Source organism: Coregonus clupeaformis, chromosome 5 (assembly GCF_020615455.1).
Source record: "Coregonus clupeaformis isolate EN_2021a chromosome 5, ASM2061545v1, whole genome shotgun sequence".
Taxonomy (NCBI): Eukaryota; Metazoa; Chordata; class Actinopteri; order Salmoniformes; family Salmonidae; genus Coregonus; species Coregonus clupeaformis.
This window is the reverse complement of record NC_059196.1, coordinates 14,929,177-14,954,951: the sequence shown is the minus strand read 5'-3', so window position 1 is coordinate 14,954,951 and position 25,775 is coordinate 14,929,177. Positions and strand designations below refer to the sequence as shown.

At 42.9% G+C, this 25,775-nt stretch overlaps 2 protein-coding genes across 2 annotated transcripts; both read right to left on the bottom strand.

The window, feature by feature from the left end:
* Positions 1–327: 327 nt before the first annotated feature.
* Positions 328–17,752, bottom strand: LOC121567092 (synaptosomal-associated protein 25-like). The gene is made up of 8 exons (XM_041877034.1): positions 17,577–17,752; positions 14,991–15,174; positions 14,183–14,224; positions 13,897–13,945; positions 12,905–13,016; positions 11,425–11,562; positions 1,078–1,222; positions 328–982 (listed from the first exon to the last, which is right to left on the bottom strand). Exons 2-8 carry the CDS (start codon positions 15,072–15,074, stop codon positions 917–919), a joined length of 636 nt encoding a protein of 211 aa, XP_041732968.1. The 5' UTR covers positions 15,075–15,174; positions 17,577–17,752; the 3' UTR covers positions 328–916.
* Positions 17,753–18,199: 447 nt separating this feature from the next.
* LOC121567091 (calpain small subunit 1) lies at positions 18,200–24,436 on the bottom strand. The gene is made up of 11 exons (XM_041877033.1): positions 24,326–24,436; positions 23,936–24,021; positions 23,771–23,807; positions 23,475–23,567; positions 21,712–21,769; positions 21,361–21,425; positions 21,162–21,230; positions 20,809–20,887; positions 18,902–19,018; positions 18,736–18,794; positions 18,200–18,591 (listed from the first exon to the last, which is right to left on the bottom strand). The coding sequence occupies exons 1-11, from the start codon at positions 24,374–24,376 to the stop codon at positions 18,565–18,567; spliced, it is 741 nt and encodes a 246-aa protein (XP_041732967.1). The 5' UTR covers positions 24,377–24,436; the 3' UTR covers positions 18,200–18,564.
* Between the last annotated feature and the right edge of the window lie 1,339 nt (positions 24,437–25,775).

Below are 25,775 nucleotides of genomic sequence, written 5' to 3'. Positions count from 1 at the left end.
GGAAGCTAGCACTGGAGTAATATGATCAAATTTCTTGGTTCTAGTCAGGATTCTAGCAGCCGTATTTAGCACTAACTGAAGTTTATTTAGTGCTTTATCCGGGTAGCCGGAAAATAGAGCATTGCAGTAGTCTAATCTAGAAGTAACAAATGCATGGATTAATTTTTCTGCATCATTTTTGGACAGAAAATTTCTGATTTTTGCAATGTTACGTAGATGGAAAAAAGCTGTCCTTGAAACAGTCTTGATATGTTCGTCAAAAGAGAGATCAGGGTCAAGAGTAACGCCTAGGTCCTTCACAGTTTTATTTGAGACAGATAGAAGACAGGATTGGTTCAAGCTTAAAACTTTAGTCCGTAATCGTAACATGGTGTTTGTATGTTCACAGATGAAATTTCACGATTATGTTCATGTTTCACGCATGGCTTTTCTTACGATCCTAACAATTTACGTATGGATTTTCTTACGATTCTAACGATACGTACGTTTAATCTTTTGGCAGGTATCTGGCTCCATAGAGGACCAGAGGGAGGATAGTGGAGGATGGTGAAAGAGTGGAGGGGATATGTATCTCGTTTTTAGAAAACAATCTAGCCAACAGATGGCAGCAGTGTGCTCTCCAGGCTATCTGGCTACCAGTCTAGGTAGCCTTCCACTCTTTGTACTCTTCTTTGTCATGTGGCATGGAGTACAAAGAGTGGAATGTAATAGCTGAACAGAGACTGGCAAATAGGCTAGGGTTAATGTAGAGCCAGGTATGAATAATGATGTGTACCCTGCTGGTCAGGCTTTATGATAAGGCATATAAGATCATTTGGCAGATTTTCTATGTGGGTGGATGGTCACTGGACGCATATTGGCACAGAAAGACAGGGAGTAGATAAGATCACACAGCGGAGAAGGACAATCTTCCTCTTTATCTCTTCATTAGATTGTTCGCTTTCTGATTGGCAGCATCGATGCGGGATACATTGAGAATGGCCTGTAAAAACAACACATTAGATGAATGTTCAATACAGAATTGGTCATCTATTTTTATTGAATAAATAGCTGTATGGCAGGTACTATAGGACTGACCTTGCCCTGAATGCGGTCAATCTGGACATTCTGCGTGTCGATCTCATTGCCCATGTCCAGTGCCATGCTCTTCAGGTTGCCTATGATGCTGCCTACATGTCCCAGATTCTCCTCCATCTCATCTTCGCGTGCATCATTTGTTACCCTGACAGAAAGTCAGACAGAAACACAGATAAAGAGAAAACACAATTTGTAGTCAATTTGTACATTTAGCAAAAGTTTCATTAAATTGTTGTTTTTGGAAGGCGTGCTCTCCCTGCATCCAGGGAGGGGCATAGGTTTTTACAAATGACCTCTGTTTGGTCAGGTGCTCCTACCGCACATGACAGGTGACTGGTTCTACATGTCAATGTGTTATAGACGAGAGTAAATATCCCCCGGCTGCCACACACAGCCTCTGTTATGTATACAATCCTAGGAGCTATAAATGAGCAAGTAGTAGTTGTAGGGATTCAAACCTGTTTTGAGCAGAGCTGGATTATCTCAAAGCAATGCAATGGCCAAATTCATCAGAAAATATTTGTAAACCAACAAATATGTGCAGGATGCATCAGAGTTCAGGGTTTTTTCTCGATCAAAAAGAGGCTTAGGTGGTTGGTGTGGCAGGTCGTGGCAATGGGCGCGGTCAGCCTATAGTTCAAAGCCCTGGAAATAATTTTTATTAGGCCATCTTGGCGGCAGAAAGGATTTAGGTGTTTTAAAGCCAATTTCCAGCAATTCTACACATTTATCCATGGAGCTGAGAGACATTTTGCAGTTTCAAAGCACATTTTTGTGTTCTTATGCTCAAACATTACAACGAAATCTAAATTCCTGAATTCATCATTTTTGTCTATCTTTTATTTAAGCGATTGATAGTTATCAAATATTGAAAAATATATAGGTCTATTATCTGTTCTACATACTTTATATCTGGTTTCAGTCGTTTAAGTTAACACTGAAAGCGTTTTTCCATCCCGAAAATGTATTAAAATAAATTAAATAAAAATTACATTTTTGTATATACAGTTGAAGTCGGAAGTTTACATACACCTTAGCCAAATACATTTAAACTCACTGTTTCACAATTCCTGACATTTAATCCTAGTAAAAATTCCCTGTCTTAGGTCAGTTAGGATCACCACTTTATTTAAAAATGTGAAATGTCCGAATAATAGTAGAGAGAATGATTTATTTCACCTTTTATTTATTTCATCACATTCCCAGTGGGTCAGAAGTTTACATACACTCAATTAGTATTTGGTAAAATTCCCTTTAAATTGTTTAACTTATGTCAAACATTTTGAGTAGCCTTCCATAAGCTTCCCACAATAAGTTGGGTGAATTTTGGTCAGGTTTGTAGGCCTCCTGGCTCACACATGCTTTTATGGCGGTTTTGGAGCAGTGGCTTCTTCCTTGCTGAGCGGCCTTTCAGGTAATGTCGATATAGGACTCGTTTTACTGTGGATATAGATACTTTTGTACCTGTTTCCGCCAGCATCTTCAGAAAGTCCTTTGCTGTTGTTCTGGGATTGATTGGCACTTTTCGTACCAAAGTAAGTTCATCTCTATGAGACAGAACGCGTCTCCTTCCTGAGAGGTATGACGGCTGCGTGGTCCCATTGTCACGCCCTGACATTGAGATCTCTAGTTGGGTTGGTCAGGGTGTGAAATCTAATTTATATATTTCTATGTTGGCCGGGTGTGGTTCCCAATCAGAGGCAGCTGTCGGTCGTTGTCTCTGATTGGGGAACATACTTAGGCAGCTATGTTGCCTACCTTAGTTGTGGGATCTGTTTCTGTTTGGCTTGTTTGATGTTTAGCCTCTTGAACTTCATGTTATGTTGGATTTTTGTTATTTTGTCGGTGTTTATTAAAATAAAAGACTATGTACGCATACCACGCTGCACCTTGTTCCGATCCTTTACACAACGAACGTGACAGAAGATCCCACCACCAACGCACCAAGCAGCGTGAACAGGAGGAGCAGACATCATGGACATGGGAGGAGATATTAGACGGAAAAGGATCATGGACGTGGGAAGAGATCCAGGCAGGTATGGATTGCCTTCCTTGGGAGCAGACGGAGGCAGCGAGGGAGAAAAAAGGGCGACTCAAAAGGTCCCGATCACGAAGGAAGCCCGAGAGGTAGCCCCAAGAAAAAAAAATTGGGGGGGCACACGGGGTGGTTGGCGACGCAGCAGGAGGCCCTGAAAGGGCTGACTGTGAAAGAGGAGAGAGCTATAGAGGAGGCCACTCTGAAGATGGAGGCCCTCCAAGCAGCTAAAGACCTGCAGCTCAGCACTCTGAGAGAGGAGGCCACCACCTTACAGGAGCTGTAAGTTAAGAGGGAGCAGGAGCTCTCCCTTCAGAAGGAGGCGCTGCAGGAGGCCCACAGGGAGAAGGAGTCAGTGGATGCACGGAGAGAGGAGCTGGCCAGGCAACAGGAGGAGCTGAGAGAGGAGTTAACCCTCCAGCAGCAGAGAGCTCGGTCCTTAGAGCAGAAGCTGGCGGAGCCAGGTTTAGCAGAGCCAACTCCTCACACTCGCTTTGAGGAGCGGGTGACCGTGCAGGCACCAGGCTATGCGCCGGCTTTATGCACTGTGCCGCCAGTGCGCCTTCACAGACCGGTACGGCCCGTGACTGATCCTCGCACCAAACCAGTGGTGCGTGTCTCCAGTCCGGTGCGCCCCGTACCTGCGCCTCGCACCAAACCAGTGGTGCGTGTCCACAGCCCGGTACGGCCCATACCTGCTCCTCGCACCAAACCAGTGGTGCGTGTCTCCAGTCCGGTACGGCCCGTACCTGCTCCTCTCACCAAACCAGTGGTGTGTGTCCACAGCCCAGTGTGTCATGTGCCAGCGCCCCGCACTTGCCGGGCTCCAGTGATGATCCATGGCACGAAGCCTCCAGTGATGATCCATGGCCCGAAGCCTCCAGTGATGATCCATGGCACAAAGCCTCCAGTGATGATCCATGGCACGAAGCCTCCAGTGATGAGCCATGGCACGAAGCCTCCAGTGATGATCCATGGCACAAAGCCTCCAGTGATGATCCATGGCATGAAGCCTCCAGTGATGATCCATGGCACGAAGCCTCCTGTGATGATCCATGGCACGAAGACTCCAGTGATGGTCCATGGCCCGGAGCCTCCTGCGACGGTCTGCAGTCCAGAGCCTCCAGCGACGGTCTGCAGTCCAGAGTCTCCAGCTCCGGTCAGCTGCTTTACTCCAGTGCCAGAGCAGTCCGCTCCACCGGTGCCTAGTCCAGCTCCGGTCAGCTGCTCCACTCCAGTGCCAGAGCAGTCCGCTCCACCGGTGCATAGTCCAACTCCGGTCAGCTGCTTCACTCCAGTGCCAGAGCAGTCCGCTCCACCGGTGCCTAGTCCAGCTCCGGTCAGCTGCTCCACTCCAGTGCCAGAGCAGTCCGCTCCACCGGTGCCAACTCCAGCTCCGGGGGATTACTGTCATGCCCTGACATTGAGATCTCTAGTTGGGTTGGTCAGGGTGTGAAATCTAATTTATATATTTCTATGTTGGCCGGGTGTGGTTACCAATCAGAGGCAGCTGTCGGTCGTTGTCTCTGATTGGGGATCATACTTAGGCAGCTATGTTGCCTACCTTAGTTGTGGGATCTTGTTTCTGTTTGGCTCGTTTGATGTTTAGCCTCTTGAACTTCACGTTCTGTTGGATTTTTTTTATTTTGTCGGTGTTTATTAAAATAAACGACTATGTACGCATACCATGCTGCACCTTGGTCCGACCCTTTACACAACGAACGTGACACCATTGTTTTTTTTAATTTCACCTTTATTTAACCAGGTAAGCCAGTTGAGAACAGGTTCTCATTTACAACTGCGACCTGGCCAAGATAAAGCAAAGTAGTGCAATAAAAACAACACAGAGTTACATATGGGGTAAGAAACATAAAGTCAGAAATACAACAGAAAATATATATACAGTGTGTGCAAATGTAGCAAGTTATGGAGGTAAGGCAATAAATAGGCTATAGTACAGATCAACGTGGTACCTTCAGGAGTTTGGAACTTGCTCCCAAGGATGAACCAGACTTGTGGAGATCTACAATTGTTTTTCTGAGGTCTTGGCTGATTTATTTTGATTTTCCCATGATGTCAAGCAAAGAGGCACTTAGTTTGAAGGTAGGTGTCACGATCGTCGACTGAAGACACGGACCAAGGCGCAGCGTGATAAGCGTACATTTTATTTGTTCTCAACACACGATCAAAACAACAAACCAAACGATACGTGAAGTCCTAGGTTAACACCAAAACAAACCTTACGGAACAAGATCCCACAAATACTAGTGCAACACAGGCTGCCTAAGTATGGTCCCCAATCAGAGACAACGAGCTACAGCTGCCTCTGATTGGGAACCACCCTGGCAAACATAGATCTAAACGATCTAGAACGAAAACATAGAAAAACTAAACATAGAAAAATCCACACCCTGGCTCAACCTTTAAGAGTCCCCAGGATATTGGAAATTTGCGAGGATATTGGAAATTTAATCAAAGCCTATTGGATGATAATTTATTTATAATTAGAACAAAGGAATTTATAACTGATTTTTTCCAACATAACATAGGTACAGCGAATCCCCTTATTGTATGGGACACCTTTAAATGTGCCTTTAGAGGCCATGCAATTCAGTACTCATCTCGAAAACAAAAGCAATTTAGGTCAAAAGAGTTTATACTAAGAAAGGAAATAGAAAGTCTAACAGAACAGATAGATGGCAATAAAAACTGTAACATAGAGGCTCAGAATAAATTAGAGGAAAAACAAAAAGAAATGGAGAAATTTATTCAAGAAAGATCAAGTGTAACATATTATAAAAATAAAGCAAACTGGATGGAATATGGGGAAAAATGCACAAAATTCTTTTTAATCTTCAACATAGGAATGCTACCAAAAAGAACTTAATGAAACTGGTTACAATTGACGGAGTCACCCATGATTCACCAAATGACATTTTGAAGGAAGAAACAAAGTACTTTAAGCATATGTTTTCTTTTCAGTCGCCTCCATCTCCTCTAACTGAAGCTAATTGTAGAGATTTTTTTTCTATTGATAATGTCAAATTAACAGCCACACAGAAAGACTCATGTGAAGGTGAAATTACAGAGGAGGAACTTCTGGATGCAATTAAAGACTTTAAGTCTGGGAAAACTCCAGGGTTGGATGGCATACCAGTCGAGGTATACCAAACCTTTTTTGATATACTAAGAGGACCGTTATTAGCATGTTTTAACCACTCCTATGTAAATGGTAGATTATCTGACACTCAAGAAGAAGGACTGATCTCATTATTACTGAAACAGGATACAAGTGGAAAATATAAAGATCCAGTCCATTTACAAAATTGGAGGCCCCTTACACTTCAGTGTTGTGATGCAAAAATCCTAGCAAAATGTATAGCGCATAGAATTAAAAAGGTATTGCCGGATATTATTCATTCTAATCAGACAGGTTTTTTACATGGAAGATACATTGGAGATAATATAAGGCAAGTATTGGAAACATTAGAACACTATGGAAAATATGGGAAACCAGGCCTGCTATTCATAGCAGACTTCGAAAAGGCATTTGATAAAGTTCGACTGGGGTTTATATATAAATGCCTGGAGCATTTCAATTTTGGAGAATCTCTTATAAAATGGGTCAAAATCATGTATAGTAACCCTAGGTGTAAAATAGTAAATAATGGCTATTTCTCAGAAAGTTTTAAACTGTCAAGAGGAGTGAAACAAGGTTGTCCACTATCGGCATATCTATTTATTGTGGCCATCGAGATGTTAGCGATTAAAATCAGATCTAATAATAATATCAGAGGATTAGAAATAAAGACCTTAAAAACAAAGGTGGCATTGTACGCTGATGATTCATGTTTTTTTTTAAATCCACAACTAGAATCCCTCCACAGCCTCATAGAGGATCTAGATACATTTTCTAACCTCTCTGGATTACAACCAAATTATGACAAATGTACTATATTACGTATTGGATCACTAAAAAATACAATTTTTACATTACCATGTAGTTTACCAATAAAATGGTCTGATGGTGATGTGGATATACTCGGAATACATATCCCAAAGGAAATAAATGATCTCACTTCAATAAATTTTAATAGAAAATTAGCAAAAATAGATAAGATCTTACTACCATGGAAAGGAAAATACCTGTCAATTTGTGGAAAAATCACCCTGATTAACTCATTAGTATTATCACAGTTTACCTATTTGCTTATGGTCTTGCCTACGCCTAGCGAACAGTTTTTTAAATTATATGAGAAAAAAATATTCAATTTTATTTGGAACGGCAAGCCAGACAAAATTAAAAGAGCATATTTATATAATGAATATGAATTCGGAGGACAGAAATTATTAAATATTAAAGCATTAGACCTATCACTAAAAGCTTCAGTCTTACAAAAGTTATACTTAAATCCGAACTGGTTCTCAAGCAAATTAGTAAGATTGTCTCACCCAATGTTCAAGAAAGGCCTTTTTCCCTTTATTCAGATTACAACCTCACACTTTCAGTTATTTGAAAAGGAAATAATCTCCCAAATGTCACTATTTCTAAAACAAGCCATAGAAAGTTGGTTGCAATTTCAATTTAATCCTCCAGAAACGACAGAACAAATAATGCAACAAATATTGTGGTTAAATTCAAATATACTAATTGACAAAAAACCTTTATTTTTTGACAGAATGTTTAAAAAAGGTATAATCTTTGTAAATGATATCATCGGTAGGACTGGTGGAGTTATGACGCACATGCAGCTAACAAAAACATATGGAAATGTCTGCTCTACCCAAAATTACAACCAAATAATGGCAGCATTACCGCAAAAATGGAAGAGGAAAGTGGAGGGGGAGAAAGTAAGGAACTTGTCTGTCGGCCTTGCATTAAAGAACATAATTGGTTAAGGAAAACTGTGATAAATAAAAAAATATATCAGTTTCACTTAAGGACCAAAGGATTGACAGCCGTCCCATATAGATTGCAAAATAGTTGGGAAGAGATCTTTGATGTACCGATCCCATGGCATAGTGTTTATGAACTGACACGCAAAACGACACCGGATTCAAAAATTAGAATCTTTCAATTTAAATTATTATATAAAATCCTTGCTACCAATAGAATGTTATTTATATGGGGGATACAATCCTCCCAGCTCTGCAGATTTTGCTGTGAAGAGACGGAATCATTGGACCATTTGTTTTGGTTCTGTCCATTTGTAGCTTGTTTTTGGACACTGGTCCAGGAATGGCTAAAGGATTGCAATATTTACCTGGAACTAACCTTGCAGATAGCATTACTGGGTGATCTGAAAAGTCATAGTCAATCAATCAATAATATAATAATACTTTTAGCAAAGCTGTTTATTTTTAACTCTCAATCTGTAGAAGCAATGAGAATAGAAAGGTTCAGAATTATTGTAAAACATCACAGTACGGTTGAAATATATATGGCAAATAGAAATCCGATATGGATGGTGTTAAGAGATAGATGGGAGGTATTGAATAGAGCTGAAGGATGGGACTAATAACAAATAACAACAAATAATAACAAAGATAGCTAATAATGTAAAGCATACTGTGTCCATAATAAGTATATAGGCTGTATGTTGGGAGCTTTTGTGAAAGAGCACAGTTAGAAAGATATGGCATATAGAAGCAAACCGGATGGACATCATGAAAACGATCGGAGAGGTTGAGAGTAGAAGTAGTTCAGGAGCAAAAAATAAATAAATAATAATAATAATAATAATGATATATATGTATGTATGTATGTATATGTATATATATATGTATATATATAATAGAATTATTGTAAAATTAACTGTGTCCATAAGGTGTAGATAGTAAGTATAGACCGGAAGTAGAGACCTGGGCATTGTTGTTCACTAATTTACTCCAAGTAGGGAAAGGATGGTGGGGTTGAAAAGTAATAAAGGGGAGTATATATATAAAAAAAAAAAAAAAAAAAAAATGGGGGATTGGAAGTGATGCAGACAATTACATTGATAGAAGATACAATCTATCTGCAATATTAAGCTGATCCATTCCCCCAAAAAATAAAAAAAATAAAAAAAAATAAAAAAAAAAAAAGAGTCCACCGAGCCAGGGCGTGACAGTACCCCCCCAAAGGCACGGACTGCGACCGCGCCACACAAACACAAGAGAGTAGGGGCCGGGTGGGCATTCCGCCTCGGAGGCGGATCCGGGCGTGACCACCACTCTCTCTCCACCCCCCCCGTTGCGCCCCTGATCTGGTCTGGCCCCGCTGGCCGGAGCTGGACTGGACACCGGTGGAGCGGATTGCTCTGGCTCCGGAGTGGAGCAGCTGACCGGTGCCGGACCAGGCACCGGTGGAACAGGCACGGGCTGTGCCGGACTGGACACACGCACCACTGGCTTGGTGCGGGGAGCAGGAACAGGCCGGACCGGGCTGACGACGCGCACCACTGTCTTGGTGCGGGGAGCAGGAACGGGCCGGACCGGGCTGACGACGCGCACCACTGGCTTGGTGCGGGGAGCAGGAACGGGCCGGACCGGGCTGACGACGCGCACCACTGGCCTGGTGCGGGGAGCAGGGACGGGCCGGACCGGGCTGACGACACGCACCACTGGCTTGGTGCGGGGAGCAGGAACGGGCCGGACCGGGCTGACGACGCACACCACTGGTTTGGTGCGAGGGGCAGGAACAGGCTGGACCGGGCTGGCGACGTGCACCACTGGTTTGGTGCGAGGGGCAGGAACAGGCCGGACCGGGCTGGCGACGCGCACCACAGGCTTGGTGCGAGGGACAGGAACAGGCCGGACCGGGCTGGCGACGCGCACCACTGGCTTGGTGCGAGGGGCAGGAACAGGCTGGACCGGGCTGGCGACGCGCACCACAGGCTTAGTGCGGGGAGCAGGAACGGGCCGGACCGTACTGGGAACACACACCACTGGCCTTGTGCGGGAATCAGGAACGGGCCGGACCGGTGACACACACCACTTGCTTGGTGCGAGGAGCGGGACTGGGTTTCCTTCTAAACCTCCGCTCCCTCTGCTGCCTAACCAGTTCCTCTCGCCGTGCCTCTACACTCTCCCTCTCCCTCATGACCAATAGCCCCCGTAACCTGGTGGCCTCCTCTCCTAGTCCGCAGATTCGCCCTGTAGCTGCCTCCTGCTGCCCCGTCATCCACGCCGTGTGCCCCCCCAAAAATGTTTATTGGGGTTGCCTCTCGCGTGTCCGTCGTCGGTGCGGTTGGCGCCGTTTCTCCTCTCCTGCCTGGGCATTTACCTTTGCCCATGGCCCTCTGCCCGCGAAGATCTCCTCCCAAGACCACCATTTGCCCACCTGCGACATCGCCATCTTCTCCTCCTGGGCACGCTGCTTGGTCCTCTTATGGTGGGATCTTCTGTCACGATCGTCGACTGAAGACACGGACCAAGGCGCAGCGTGATAAGCGTACATTTTATTTGTTCTCAACACACGATCAAAACAACAAACCAAACGATACGTGAAGTCCTAGGTTAACACCAAAACAAACCTTACGGAACAAGATCCCACAAATACTAGTGCAACACAGGCTGCCTAAGTATGGTCCCCAATCAGAGACAACGAGCTACAGCTGCCTCTGATTGGGAACCACCCTGGCCAACATAGATCTAAACGATCTAGAACGAAAACATAGAAAAACTAAACATAGAAAAATCCACACCCTGGCTCAACCTTTAAGAGTCCCCAGAGCCAGGGTGTGACAGTAGGCCTTGAAATACATCTACAGGTACACCTCAAATTGCCTCAGATGATGTCAATTAGCCTATCAGAAGCTTCTAAAGCCATGACAGCATTTTCTGGAATTTTCCAAGCTGTTTAAAGGCACAGTCAACTTAGTGTATGTAAACTTCTGACCCACTGGAATTGTGATACAGTGAATTATAAGTGAAATAATTTGTCTGTAAACAATTGTTGGAAAAATTACTTGTGTCATGCACAAAACTATGTCTTGTCAAAACTATAGTTTGTTAAGAAGAAATTTGTGGAGTGGTTGAAAAACTAGTTTTAATGACTCCAACCTAAGTGTATGTAAACTTCCGACTTCAACTGTATATATTTTTTTACGCTGTTTGGAATTAGCGGCCCCCAAAAAACGCTTAGGCGGCCCGCCCAAAACTGTTCTGTGCAAAAAAATAGTGGAATTATTAGACCATATCCATAATGGTGTGATATAGGCCTACTGTATGTGTGTGCAATAGTTAGAGCATGTGCACGTCTTTGAGTGTATTCCATTGGTTGGGATTTGTTGCCTTGCTATTGGGTTTGTCATGCCTTTGACCATTATTACTTGCATATGTAGCCTCCGCTCATGATCATCTGCTCTCTCTCATCCACTACGCGTGAAGATGGCTGGCCGGACACCACCCCATCCTGGTTGTTCCCCCACACCTTCTTATAGGCCCCACTCTCCTCAAAGTCCTTCAGCCTATGCAGAGGCAACAGTCACAGACAGGACAGAGCACATCACACAGCCATACACACAAAGCTTCATATCACAGTACATTGTGTTAACTCAGAGTACAACAAAGGGTCACCTGCATGAAATAAACAAAATTTCTGATCTAAGCCCTGACATGTTGAAGAAGGAATGAAGAGACAAGCCAAGCAAGCAGGAGTCATAGGCGCGGCAACTGGCAAACAAAGTGTAAAGACTGGCACACAGACATGCACATTAATACTTGAGGAAGGAACCATGTATGTAACCACGGGGGCCCCTCAGGGGTGCGTGCTCAGTCCCCTCCTGTACTCCCTGTTCACCCATGACTGCATGGCCAGGCACGACTCCAACACCATCATTAAGTTTGCCGACGACACAACAGTGGTAGGCCTGATCACCGACAACGATGAGACAGCCTATAGGGAGGAGGTCAGAGAACTGGCTGTGTTGTGCCAGGATAACAACCTCTCCCTCAACGTGATCAAGACAAAGGAGATGATTCTGGACTACAGGGGAAAAAAAGAGGACTGAGCACGCCCCCATTCTCATCGACGGGGCTGTAGTGGAACAGGTTGAGAGCTTCAAGTTCCTTGGTGTCCACATCACCAAAACACTATCTTGGTCCAAACACACCAAGACAGTCGTGAAGAGGGCACGGCAAAGCCTATTCCCCCTCAGGAGGGAGTTATACAGCTGCACCATCGACAGCATCCTGACTGGTTGCATCACTGCCTGGTATGGCAACTGCTCGGCCTCCGACCGCAAGGCACTACAGAGGGTAGTGCGTACAGCCCAGTGCATCACTGGGGCCAAGCTTCCTGCCATCCAGGACCTCTATACCAGGCGGTGTCAGAGGAAGACCCTAAAAATTGTCAAAGACTCCAGCCACCCTAGTCATAGACTGTTCTCTCTGCTACCACACGGCAAGCGGTACCGGAGCGCCAAGTCTAGGTCCAAAATGCTTCTTAACAGCTTCTACCCCCAAGCCATAATACTCCTGAACAGCTAATCAAATGGCTACCCGGACTATTTGCATTGTCCCCCCACCTCAATTACCTCAACTAACCTGTGCCCCCGCACATTGTCTCTGTACCGGTACCCCCTGTATATAGCCTCGCTACTGTTATTTTACTGCTTCTCTTTAATTATTTCTTTTTTACTTATCTATTTTTTACTTAACCATTTTTTCTTAAAACTGCATTGTTGGTTAAGGGCTTGTAAGTAAGCATTTCACCTGTTGTAGTCAACGCATGTGACAAATAACATTTTATTTTATGTATTCCCCATCTGCTCCTGACACTCATGACCCCTCCCAACAGCCAACACCTACTTATCACAGGAGCACAGACTGCAGCATTTGCCCAGGTCTGTTAGGTTCTTCTCAGCCTCCTTCATATCTGAGTTGATCTGGTCCAGGCCCTCCTCAATCCGCTCCAGTTGCTCTGGACAACGCAAAACGTGAGGGAAGGGTAGGAATGGGAGAGGTGGAGGAAAGTGGGGAGAATGGGGGAGAACGTAATATTACACAAAACTGTTCTATCACCAAAGCCCCCAACTGACAAATGAAAGCCAGCGGTCAAACATAATGCAATTGTGCAGATATGGTATGTGCAAACCCAAAAACTGAGAACAGGACACAAATTATTTAATAATGGTACACACAAGTCCATAAAATGCCTGGTATTGTGTGAGTAGAAGATGTACTGTTTGTAAAATAGAAATGTTTTGGGACATGACCATCATTTTCTTGTGGTTAACTTTGCTGCAGACTTCTAGTCACCCAATCTCATGATGGAACAAAACAAAAACACACACACAATTTGAATCATGGCCTGGAGCAGAGGCCGGATGGATGGACACACAGACTGTCTGGTTGCCGGTTGGCCTGACGGGCACTCAGGTGACACACAGATGACAGGTGTCCTCAGAGCAGGGCACACCTACTTGATGCGGGGCCAGACACACAGGCCACAACATTTGGCCATGTCAGTCAAGTTTTTCTCAGCCTCTTTCATATCCTTGTTGATTTGATCCATCCCCACATCGATGCGGTCCAGTTGCTCTGCCCATATGTGGCAGGTCGGTAGCATGAGGATGGGTAGATGGGAGAGACACAGGAGGGAACACACACATCCAGTATATACACACACAAGCAGACACACACATAGCCTACACACATCTAGTATACTGACAAAAACATGAGCACCCACTTATGGATATACATACAAGGACCATCTGAGGTTGCTGTTGTACGATTGACATTGATGTTGTGTCCACATCTTCCAAAGAGAGAAAATGATTATATTACGTCCATTTCATTACCTCCTTGTTCGTCCAGCATGACCAGGGCCCGGATTCCTGAATCTTTGCTCTGTTGAGATCAGAAATGGCATTAGATTAGATTCACCATTATGTTGCTAATGTTCATGATTTTGCATTTCAACTGAATCAAATGAAGACTCTTCAGTTAAAAGACTGAATGAAGTTCATTATCAATAGGCTGCCAAAAAAATCAACTAGAGGTAATGTGATTATAATAACAATGATGTGTCATTATTAGGGCTTGGTTAACAGAGGCACAGAGTGGTAGGTAAAGAGACTCCCATACTTCCTCTACTAGCTGCATCATACGACGGGTACTCTCCAGGGACTGGATGAGGAGGGATAGAGAGACAGGACACCATTAGAGGATTAAGTTACCTTAGATACAGTACTAAAAACATTTCAAATCCTGAGGGTGAGGCTGAAAAACTGTCCACTTCCACAGATGAAAGGCACTAATCAAGATCACTCAGTGTGAATCATCTTTAATATTATACATGTTGCACTGTCTTAGGGCTCTATCTTTATAGCTACAACAGTGTTTGTATTGGCCAAATATGGAACAGTAAACAAATCACAACACTATTCTTTCTGTGAAAGTATTTCCATTGGTGATCAATCTTTTCATAGAACTGCTATGGAGATCGAAACATCCCGTACTGATCTAATGGCCTGTTATATTTCCACACAACAAGGGTCAGGCTTTGGCGATAAACAAACAGACTCATTTCAGTGGTCTGTGTGCCAATAATGTGTTTGTACAGAAAGCTGGGGCCTTTCTCCAGGGTATTTCCTGATGCTGAGGTAATTGGACTGGGAAATTGCTGTGATGTGCAGTAAGTAACCTTTACCCAAGGGGAAACCCACTGGGAGAGAGGCTTAGGGTGATGTCACTGTGTAATCTCTCTGAATGTTGCAACTCTGAAAACAATGCCCGGGTATGGCAGGTAACCTTTTCTATAGCTCCTGGCATGATTTACCCTTTATCAGGGGGGGACATTGTGTATTGATCTTAAAAAGTGCAACTGAACCTTCTGCTGTTGATATTTCAAAGTTAAAGAAGTTAGTGCTCTTTAGACGATATGTGACATTACCTCATCTGTCACCTGGTTGGCCCTCCTCTGCAGCTCCTCCTGCTCTGTCCTCACGGGCGTGTCGGCAGCCATCTTGCCTGACATCTGCAGCAGCCGCGGGAGGACAGCACAGTCTGTCTGTTTTGCTCAGTAGCCTCTTTTCCAAGAGGCAAGGCTAGTGCATTAGGTGGCTTTGACACCAGTCCTGGTAAAGACAATAAAAACAGTGCAACAGCACAGAGCTCTTTATTGACCGTTTTTGTAGAGAGTACAGGAATTAGAAAATCTAGGCAGTATCATCCATAAACTCTGACATGGTAACCCTAAACCCAGTAATGTGGTTTATCATTGACTCAGGAAGGGCATGCCAAGAGCTGAATGAAATTTCCTCTCTAATTATCCATTGCTCTTTGAGTGAGCTTGAGGACATGGAACAATACTATTAAGGAAACATGGGATCAATCATGATTTCAACTTTATCTGTTGGTTCAACTCTGTGGCTACACAGCCTTTCTCTTGAGCGCCATTGGAGCCCCATAGTTCTGAAAAGATGAACATTTGCACCTGGCATGTCAGTTTGATTACTGAATGTTCTACCCGGCTTGTTTACTTCTCACCCCTCCCCATCCCCACTCGACTCTGTCCCTCTACTGCCTATCCTTTCAGATCATATTCCATTCACTGCTTAAACACAATTAGTGTCTATTTCACAAAACCTCTCTTGTTCCTCAGACTCTCACACCTACTCTCCTTCCATTCCGTTGTGAGGGAGTCGAGGTGACAGTGCACCATGCAGCAGCATCCTTATAATTACCATTAATCACCACCTGCCCTCACCCAGGCAACACGCTGAGAGACAAGAGGAGAGGGAGAGAAAGAAATGGAGTGAGAAAAAGAGGGAGAGAGGTGGGGGAGGAAGAAAGACCGAAGGAAAGAAAAGCGACGACCGGAACTAATAACAGTATGTTTTGTCTGGGAATGAACGGCTGCAAAGATTGTGACACGTATTGTATATATGACTTGTTGTGTAAGGAGGCCCAAAGGAAAAGCTGGTTTTCTGGGGAGTCACACCTGGAATTAAACTTTGGGAACTTAATTGCCGAAGAAAAACCAGAGCTGTTTTATCTCAATGCAGATTCCCTGTCTGCTGCCCTTGATTCAATGAGCACTGTATCTGCTATACCAGATAGACAGATGAGTGAGACATATCTTAACCAAAGGCTTCCTGTTGCACTCCTACTGCCCCACCTATGCATCACATCGTTGTTGGTCATGACAGCCATTTCCACAACTCATGAAGGAGACATATAACAGGGTTGCTTATCTTTCAGACACAGAACTTACTCTATTTAAAAAGCTGTTAACTATTGTGTGCAACATGTGCCTGTTTTTGTATGCTGAAATAGAAGAACATAATGAATATAAAAGAAAGGTCACAGTCGTAAACAATACAGTTATATGACAATCAGAGGTAGTTAGTTAGGGTGTTCTCATAACACGTTTGAGGAATGAATAAAACTGAAGGATTTAAATGAGACAAGCATGCTGATTCATAGCTTAGCCATGGGGAAAATTGGTACCTTGGGGAGGGCACGTTTTCGATGCCTTTTAAAAGGCTGATTAAGTGGTGGTGTAGGTTGTATTATTATCTTCCATGAGTGCACAGTTGCTTGATGAAGTGCAAGTTATCATACCACCCACCAACCCCCCTGTAACCTACACCAAAGGAGACACATGGCCATGCTCTATAAACTGAGTGACTACTATGGATGCATAGCCCATGTACATTACCTAACCAATGCCTGATCTATCTGAAGGGACATATCTGAATATCTGATTTCCCTCAAATTCAACAGATGACAAACTTGTGAAAGTATCATACAGTATCTGATTCTGATCACAAAGTGTATCGTGTGTAGTTTGTTTGACAACGTGTGTTTGCCAACACGCTCAGAGAGATATATTAATCTAACGTTAACCTGCTGTAAATGTCAACCTGCATGGCCCCTGAAAAGGGCAGAGATGATTGTTCACAGCAGGACTTGTTTTCTGACATCATGGGTCATGGTTACCCACTGAAGAGGACTGCCATGTGGAGGGAGCATTGAGAATGCTATGCCACAGTAATTACCACTGATGAGTACACACCATTCATTGTACACCCCCACTAGAATAATAATCTACCCCCTACACTAAAACACTAAAAATAGAATATTATGTTATCAAAACATGTTTTCAAGAAGAGCATTGATAGCCTTATGAAGGACTGGGGCCACTAAAAGGCATGGGAGGATTCAGCAACATTGTGTTTTGGCCAGACCTATTATTGCAATGTTTACATAGTATCAAGTAACATGCATGTTCGTTTACATCAAGACTAGATACAAATATTTTTGATTTTCTATATAACTTTCACAAACTTATCAAACATGGATTTAGCCATACTTTGTCGTAACTATTTTAGGCTATAAATAAATAGATAAACATTGTCGATGCGATAGGTCAAGCTTAGCCTCCACATAGCCGATATTATAATATAAAAAGCACCCAAAACTTAAGCCTACGTCTATAACGTGATAAACACAGTTAAAACACTTCTAAACTTACCTTTAACTTAAATGAGTGGTCGTGTTTGCCTCGACTTTCCCATCAATCCACTTGAACATCCGTCAGCTGTTTGTTCATTGATCTACACGGTCCCTCAGCATCATCTCGGAGGTTTTGTTCCTTTCTTCCAGGTCCGCTCTGCCCCCAGGTAAGTCCGATGACACGCCCCGATTACCATCCGCTCACCCAATTGGTGGCTCTGTCTTCGACGTTACACCCCGGCGAGGGGTCTCTCATTTTATTGGCTCTACTCCAAGTCCTTCCTCCTGAATCACGCCCCTTTGAACAGCCGCTCTCTCGTTGCTCTGGAAACAGCCCGGTACCTGTGCACGTCATCAGCGCTGTTCTTCTGTGTGTTTCTCCTTTTCCCCATGCAGTGTGTAAATAAAGTTAATAGGCAGCCAAGATTAGGCTATTAGTCGACAGAGGTGGAAGTTAAGAGTGGTGCTGATGAGTAACTGAATAACAATCAACTTTATTATTGACTTGGTTTGTAAAAGTCAGTTAAATAACTACAATAAAACAAAAATATTAAAGTTATTTACAAACATATGAGAGAACATTTCTTTAATTAGCAAAAGCAGAACATTTAGAAATTGTAATAAATGAGACAGCTGCGTGTATTAGCAAATATTGCCCCTTTATTGAGCATTAGAATGTATATATTACATTACATTACATAGCAGTATGGAATGTTTGACCAAAAGTGTGTTGCCGGAAAAAACGAAAACACAAAACTTTACTTTCCAATATTTTGAATATAGAAAGGTAAGTGAGTTTGGCCTATTGGACAGAGAGTGGATTTGTGCTTTCCTGGTGTTGCTGCAATGCTGCCATCTAATGATACATTGAATGAACATTGATGACATTGACGTATGAACGTTTGTATACAATAATAACAATGGTAATATGAAATACAAATCTTAAATGAGAGAGAGAGATTCATGAAGAGATTCATGTAGGCTTTTTGTAGGCTTTCCTTTATGTTTTATGAGTACATGGTCAACTGAAGCCACTGCGGAGAAAGCAAAAGACAATAAGAGGTGTGGTTATTTAGGTCTAATTTCAGTGCCTATATCCAGTCATTCATCTTAAAAATAGTCCCTAACCCTAAACACACCATTTATATTCAAAGAGCAAATAGTGAAAACTAATTTACCTCCTTGATGTTGACTTTGATACTTCCATTATCATCTTTGTCCAGAGTCTTGAAAGCTCCTGAAAATGCACAAAACACTATTACTGAAGGGTAATGAAAAGAAAATAGTCTGAAATCAAGAACATAATCGGACTGAGCAGGAGAATATTGAGGATGAGTCACTTACGACACATGGCGTCCAGTCTCACCAGGCACCCAATGAAGTTGTCAAAGTCCATGTTGCCCTGTTCGTCACTGTACCTGCGGCCGATCAACTGGAATAGTTGGTCGTTGAGAGGGAAGCCTGCACACGGACATAACAGAGGAGAGACACCAATGTGACCAAACACACACAGTGGGGAGAACAAGTATTTGATACACTGCCGATTTTGCAGGTTTTCCTACTTACAAAGCATGTAGAGGTCTGTAATTTTTATCATAGGTACACTTCAACTGTGAGAGACGGAATCTAAAACAAAAATCCAGAAAATCACATTGTATGATTTTTAAGTAATTAATTGGCATTTTATTGCATGACATAAGTATTTGATCACCTACCAACCAGTAAGAATTCCGGCTCTCACAGACCTGTTAGTTTTTCTTTAAGAAGCCCTCCTGTTCTCCACTCATTACCTGTATTAACTGCACCTGTTTGAACTCGTTACCTGTATAATAGACACCTGTCCACACACTCACTCAAACAGACACCAACCTCTCCACAATGGCCAAGACCAGAGAGCTGTGTAAGGACATCAGGGATAAAATTGTAGACCTGCACAAGGCTGGGATGGGCTACAGGACAATAGGTAAGCAGCTTGGTGAGAAGGCAACAACTGTTGGCGCAATTATTAGAAAATGGAAGAAGTCCAAGATGACGGTCAATCACCCTCGTTCTGGGGCTCCATGCAAGATCTCATCTCGTGGGGCATCAATGATCATGAGGAAGGTGAGGGATCAGCCCAGAACTACACAGCAGGACCTGGTCAATGACCTGAAGAGAGCTGGGACCACAGTCTCAAAGAAAACCATTAGTAACACACTACGCCGTCATGGATTAAAATCCTGCAGCGAACGCAAGGTCCCCCTGCTCAAGCCAGCGCATGTCCAGGCCCGTCTGAAGTTTGCCAATGACCATCTGGATGATCCAGAGGAGGAATGGGAGAAGTAATGTGGTCTGATGAGACAAAAATAGAGCTTTTTGGTCTAAACTCCACTCGCCTTGTTTGGAGGAAGAAGAAGGATGAGTACAACCCCAAGAACACCATCCCAACCGTGAAGCATGGAGATGGAAACATCATTCTTTGGGGATGCTTTTCTGCAAAGGGGACAGGACGACTGCACCGTATTGAGGGGAGGATGGATGGGGCAATGTATCTCGAGATCTTGGCCAACAACCTCCTTCCCTCAGTAAGAGCATTGAAGATGGGTCGTGGTTGGGTCTTCCAGCATGACAACGACCCGAAACACACAGCCAGGGCAACTAAGGAGTGGCTCCGTAAGAAGCATCTCAAGGTCCTGGAGTGGCCTAGCCAGTCTCCAGACCTGAACCCAATAGAAAATCTTCGGAGGGAGCTGAAAGTCCGTATTGCCCAGCGACAGCCCCGAAACCTGAAGGATCTGGAGAAGGTCTGTATGGAGGAGTGGGCCAAAATCCCTGCTGCAGTGTGTGCAAACCTGGTCAAGACCTACAGAAAACGTATGATCTCTGTAATTGCAAACAAAGGTTTCTGTACCAAATATTAAGTTCTGCTTTTCTGCTGTATCAAATACTTATGTCATGCAATAAAATGCAAATTAATTACTTAAAAATCATACAATGTGATTTTCTGGATTTTGTTTTAGATTCCGTCTCTCACAGTTGAAGTGTACCTATGATAAAAATTACAGACCTCTACATGCTTTGTAAGTAGGAAAACCTGCAAAATCGGCAGTGTATCAAATACTTGTTCTCCCCACTGTATATGCAGGAACAAGCTAGCTTTCATCAGCTGTCATGGCTGTTTGTTGTCAATATTATGACACTGTTATAAGGGCCTTATGATGACAAAGAAATATGCAATTCCATGTTCCGGTTCTCATGATCTCTGAGCTCACCTGCAGCTCTGAAGGCAGCGGGAAGCTCTTGTGAGGAGATGATCCCTGAGCGGTCTGCGTCATTTGATATGTAGATGCCCTGAATCAGAGCGGAAATAAGGTTACACCGAGAGGTCAAAGTTCATAGCACCTTTTATTAAGAATGTATTAACATGACATTTATAAACAACATTCTTACAGTAGTGGAGTAAGAGGACTATTGGAAGTTGTAGGTGGTGTTTATGAATGCCTTGCAAATACATGTAAATCATTTCTAGTTCAAGGCAAACGTTTCACAGAAATGTCCATGATGTAACCCAATTGTTGATATACAGTGCTGATTGTCAAAAATGTAACAAGAGGACTGAACTCACCTGCCATTTCTTGATGTTGTTCCATAAATACTTGAACTCATGGAAACCTAGCTTTCCTGAGCTGTCGCTCTGTGTGCTCGGGGTTAAGGTAAAACTTAATATCAACTACTCTGATAGTAGTGTCAGCTTAGTATAGTATAGTGTAGTGTAGTGTAGTATAGTCCTCCATCCTAATACAGACTCTGATGTGGAAGGATACGTCCATGACAGCCACCATGCTCCTGCATGACTCGATGCTAAAGCCGTCAGTCTTCAGGTCAGTACCTGAAATGAACACAGACAGACCACTCCTTCACTACAACACAGTAAACCATTCCATGGAACCAGTCTTGTGCTTAGACAGACTCCATTATGCGTGCAGCAGATGTCTAGATATGAGTAAAGTGTGTGTGTGTGTGTTTGAACAGAGAGTACATAGATACAAAAAGGCATGCATAGACATGCTCTTGAACATAAGGTTTATGCACACAGAGGTATAAATACTATAAGAATGCAATGACAAAGACAAGTATAGACACAAGCATGGTGTTTGTGTAAGAATAGGACTCACGTTTGCCAATGATCCTGTTAAGGATGTTCATCAGTTCAGTGGGGCTGACCTCCATGTCCTATAATACACAGATAGTAAATCTTCATACACTGCATATGCCTACATGTATTTGGGTCACAACTCAGCTCACAAAAGGATAAGGACACTGAGACTACTTTATCATTAAGTAATACATGATAAGTCATTTGCACAGATGGACCAAATACATTGTTTTCTCTGTATTTGTGTGTTTACGTGACATACTAGATCAACCAAAGTGATGCAAACAACTTCAAAACTCTCAGCTCACAAAGGGATAAGGACACTGAGACTACTTTAATGAACATATGTTTTAGGAGTACAATCATGGACCAAATGCATCGTTTTCTCTGTATTTGTGTGTGACATATTAGAACCAAAATTATGGTAACAACTTCAAAACTTCAAGCAGATATATTTGCAGCAGGTATAGCTTTAGGTTTCATTCCATATGCATCTTGTGTTCCCTCCCCTTATGAGTAAGGCCTTAATGAGGTCGGCTAGTCATCAGTTGAAAGTGAACCACTGCCAGACGAGTGCCCAGAAGAACATGCAATACATGTATCCAAACCCAACTACATGACTCACACAGCCTCCACCCCCACCCACACAAAACTAACCAGGCAGGAGTCAGACAATGGTAGGTATGCAGAGAGAGGAGGAACCAGTCTCTCTTCCTGCTGCCTGTGGAATAAACCAGTTTTTGGGTTGTCAACAACCACACCATCAGCTTCTTACTCCACCACTGCCTGATCCACCACTGCGTGATCCAATAGCATACAGTAGCTGTAGAGAAGGGGAACATCTGTGGAGCCTGGGCTAGTACACATGACCAGAACCAAAGGGGGCGGAATCAATGATTTAAGCCAACAGGAAGTCTTTACTGTACTCTACTAAAGGGCTTCTATTGGTTGGCAGCAGCGAATGACAGACAGTACATTAGAAGCATAATTTCCAACATCTTTGGGTGGCTGGATGAACCACATTCTGAAGACTGGCTCCAGATGAAAGAGGGTGAATGGGTGGAGGGAGGGGTTTGGAATGCAAACCAGACTTAACTGGGATACAACAGGCGACAACAGGGTTTCACTGATTGTACCAGTGTACCATCAGCCAATAAATGAAATATCATCCATGCCATGGATAGTTGGCTGCACCTACTTCAAAAGATAATATGCCACAAACAAATCTGTAACTTAATTAACACTGGTCGTTGGTCTGCTCTCTATTACAATAAACCACTAACGGTTGGTTAATGTAAATTATTTTACCAACTGTGTGTTGTCCTTGTGGAAATCCACATAATGAAACAGCCTCTTTAAAACATTCAACAAGAGGCCTGATTATACAATGACACACTTATAGCACTGTATTTGATGGCCGAAAGCCTAAGATGAACATCTCTCAATGACTCATAGCTAGAACTGACTTGACTTATCTGAGTTCTTTACTTTAAACAAATCAAATATGATTTGTCACATGCTTCGTAAACAGCAGGTGTAGACTAACAGTGGCATGCTTACTTACGGGTCCTTTTCCAACAATGCAGAGTTAAAGATAAAGATGAAAAAACATATATAATACACAGTGAATAACAAATAACAATATTGAGTACAAAATAATGGCTATATACAGGGAATAACATGATAGGAAAGAGGATAGGAAAGGACAGTAGGTTTGGAGGTGAATAGGATAAGATATGAGAGTAGTAGAAGTGCATAAGTTGAATAACAATAAGTCCTTACATCCCCAGCGAGTTGCTGGAACACCTTGCGGAACTGTGCCTCCTCGTCATTCTCCTTCGGCTTAGCGTAGGCCAGAGGTCTGCGTGGTGGGGGCTAGGACACAAACACAGACCAGGTTCTGTTAACACTAACACTCACAGCCCTCTTCACTGCAGTCTGACATGCAGGCCAACAACAGTTGTGGCTCATTTGCTCAAAAGAGTAGTGTTTACTTCTAAAACTTTCCAATCCGCAGAGATCATAAGACTATGACGGTATTCTGAGATGTTATAAAGGGTGTTAAAGGGTTAACTCACAGGCTCTGAGGGCACAAATTGACTGGGGTCAACATTGCTGTTGGAGAAAACCAGATGGACCATTGTCTATTAGTATTTAATAACTACTGAGAGTGCAACGTCATTAATTAAGTCAGTAACCTGACAGTGTGTGTGTGTGTGTGTGTCAAAAGGAGCCGGGACTACCTCACAACATCCAGGATGCCACCAATTAGTTTTTTGGCTAGAAACATCTTGATGAGGAACTTCAGGTGAAAATCTACAAAAGGAGCCTAGAAAGAAAAAATAATTATAAGAGTTTGATCATTAAACATCTGATGAAGATCAATTTGTCCACTTTAAACAAAAAGGGGACAACAGAGAGAGAAAGCAAGATATATACATTTTGTCCACCTGTAATAAATGTGTTATTAGTGTTGGGGCTCCCTCTGAAAACTTTGCTCCCTGGCCTGTATTGGTAAGCAGCACAAACAGCAGATGTCAAAAGTGACGAAGAAGACAAAACAAATCAACGTGAAACAGAGAGATAAACTTGTGAAGGCAATCTGATTGCCTTAAATTGAGAATAATACTTACAGCGACCAATGTGTTGCTGAAGTCGGCAGAGACTGATGTGATGGCACTCATACAGGGTACAAAAACCAGCTTTGCAAGTTATATTCAGAGCCCTTCGTATTCTACCTCAGTAATTGCGCTCCACACCCATGCCTAGGGAGCACCTTAGGGAAATACAGGTCTGGAATGACTCTGGGTCCTATAATCCGTAGAATTACGATAAGAATGACTGGCATTTGCCTAATAATTATATTACCGACACTGAAACCTATTCTAAAGGACACTTTTAAGGACACTTTTAAGGACACTTTTACTAAACTTTTATTATGTATGATTCACATTGATTTAACATAATGAGGTAATGAGGGTACACCGGCCTTGTTAATGTTGAGCAGTGACGTAGAGGGCAAGGTGGTCACGGGGTGAAGTCGGAAGCCTATATGGATGTTATAGCAAGCGTGTGTGTTTAATAAACGCCTTTTATAACTTTATATTAAACAGTATAAACGCACAGAAGTAGTCCGTGTCTTCATAAAGTAACCTACACGACAGGTTCATTGATTTACTGATGCAGTTTTACAAATTATTTCATGTAATTTCTATGCCCTAATAAATTTTAGTTAGAATGGCATTTTTCCATTCGGACTAAGATTTATTTGCCTAACCTACAAATTGAATGGAATATTGATGTCTGAAACGAAGGGAAACGTTCGAAAAAGAAGAAGCTACACTGCATGAACTTGTCCAATAAGAACGTTCAATGTCGTTCCCCTGTTAAAAACGTTTTCTACCGTTTGGTGTCCACTGAAGACCGCCTACATGGTGACGTCAGCCCAAAGTTACCACATCCACAAAGTCATAATTATGGCTAAACCCCGCCTATTTCTACAATTTATCTTCTTAAAATCTGATTTGAAACTCAACCTTCATCTTAACCACACTGCTAACATTATGCCTAACCCGAATCTTACATTAAGACAAAACATACATTTGTATTTTCATACGTTTTTACGATATAGCCAATTGTGACTTTGTGTCTGTATTAACTAGTGACAACCAGGCAGGAGTGCTTGGTACAAATGGCGAGCGCCATGAAACATGGTTACTGACGGGGGACTTGACAGAAGTGCTATTTGTATACATTTGTATTCACTTTACATGCCTGTTACATGAAGTGTCAGAGCCGGGTAAATGGATCTTAAACGTCAACAGTGTAAGTTGCCTTGTCTTCTTGTGCGTAGCACTAGTATCATGTCCTACCAAAACATAATCGGTAGATACTTGGAGCTTGTTTAGGACATTCTCTATTTAGCCAGATTAATCTATTTCAATAGTTGATATACTATCGCAATCTACAGAAGGAGGCATTGAGAAAACACTTGCCTTGCTTTAGTTTTACTTTCTGGAAAGGTTGCATTGCATGGCTTGCTACAATGTAACAACAACAATGTACCATTGTAACAGCACTCCA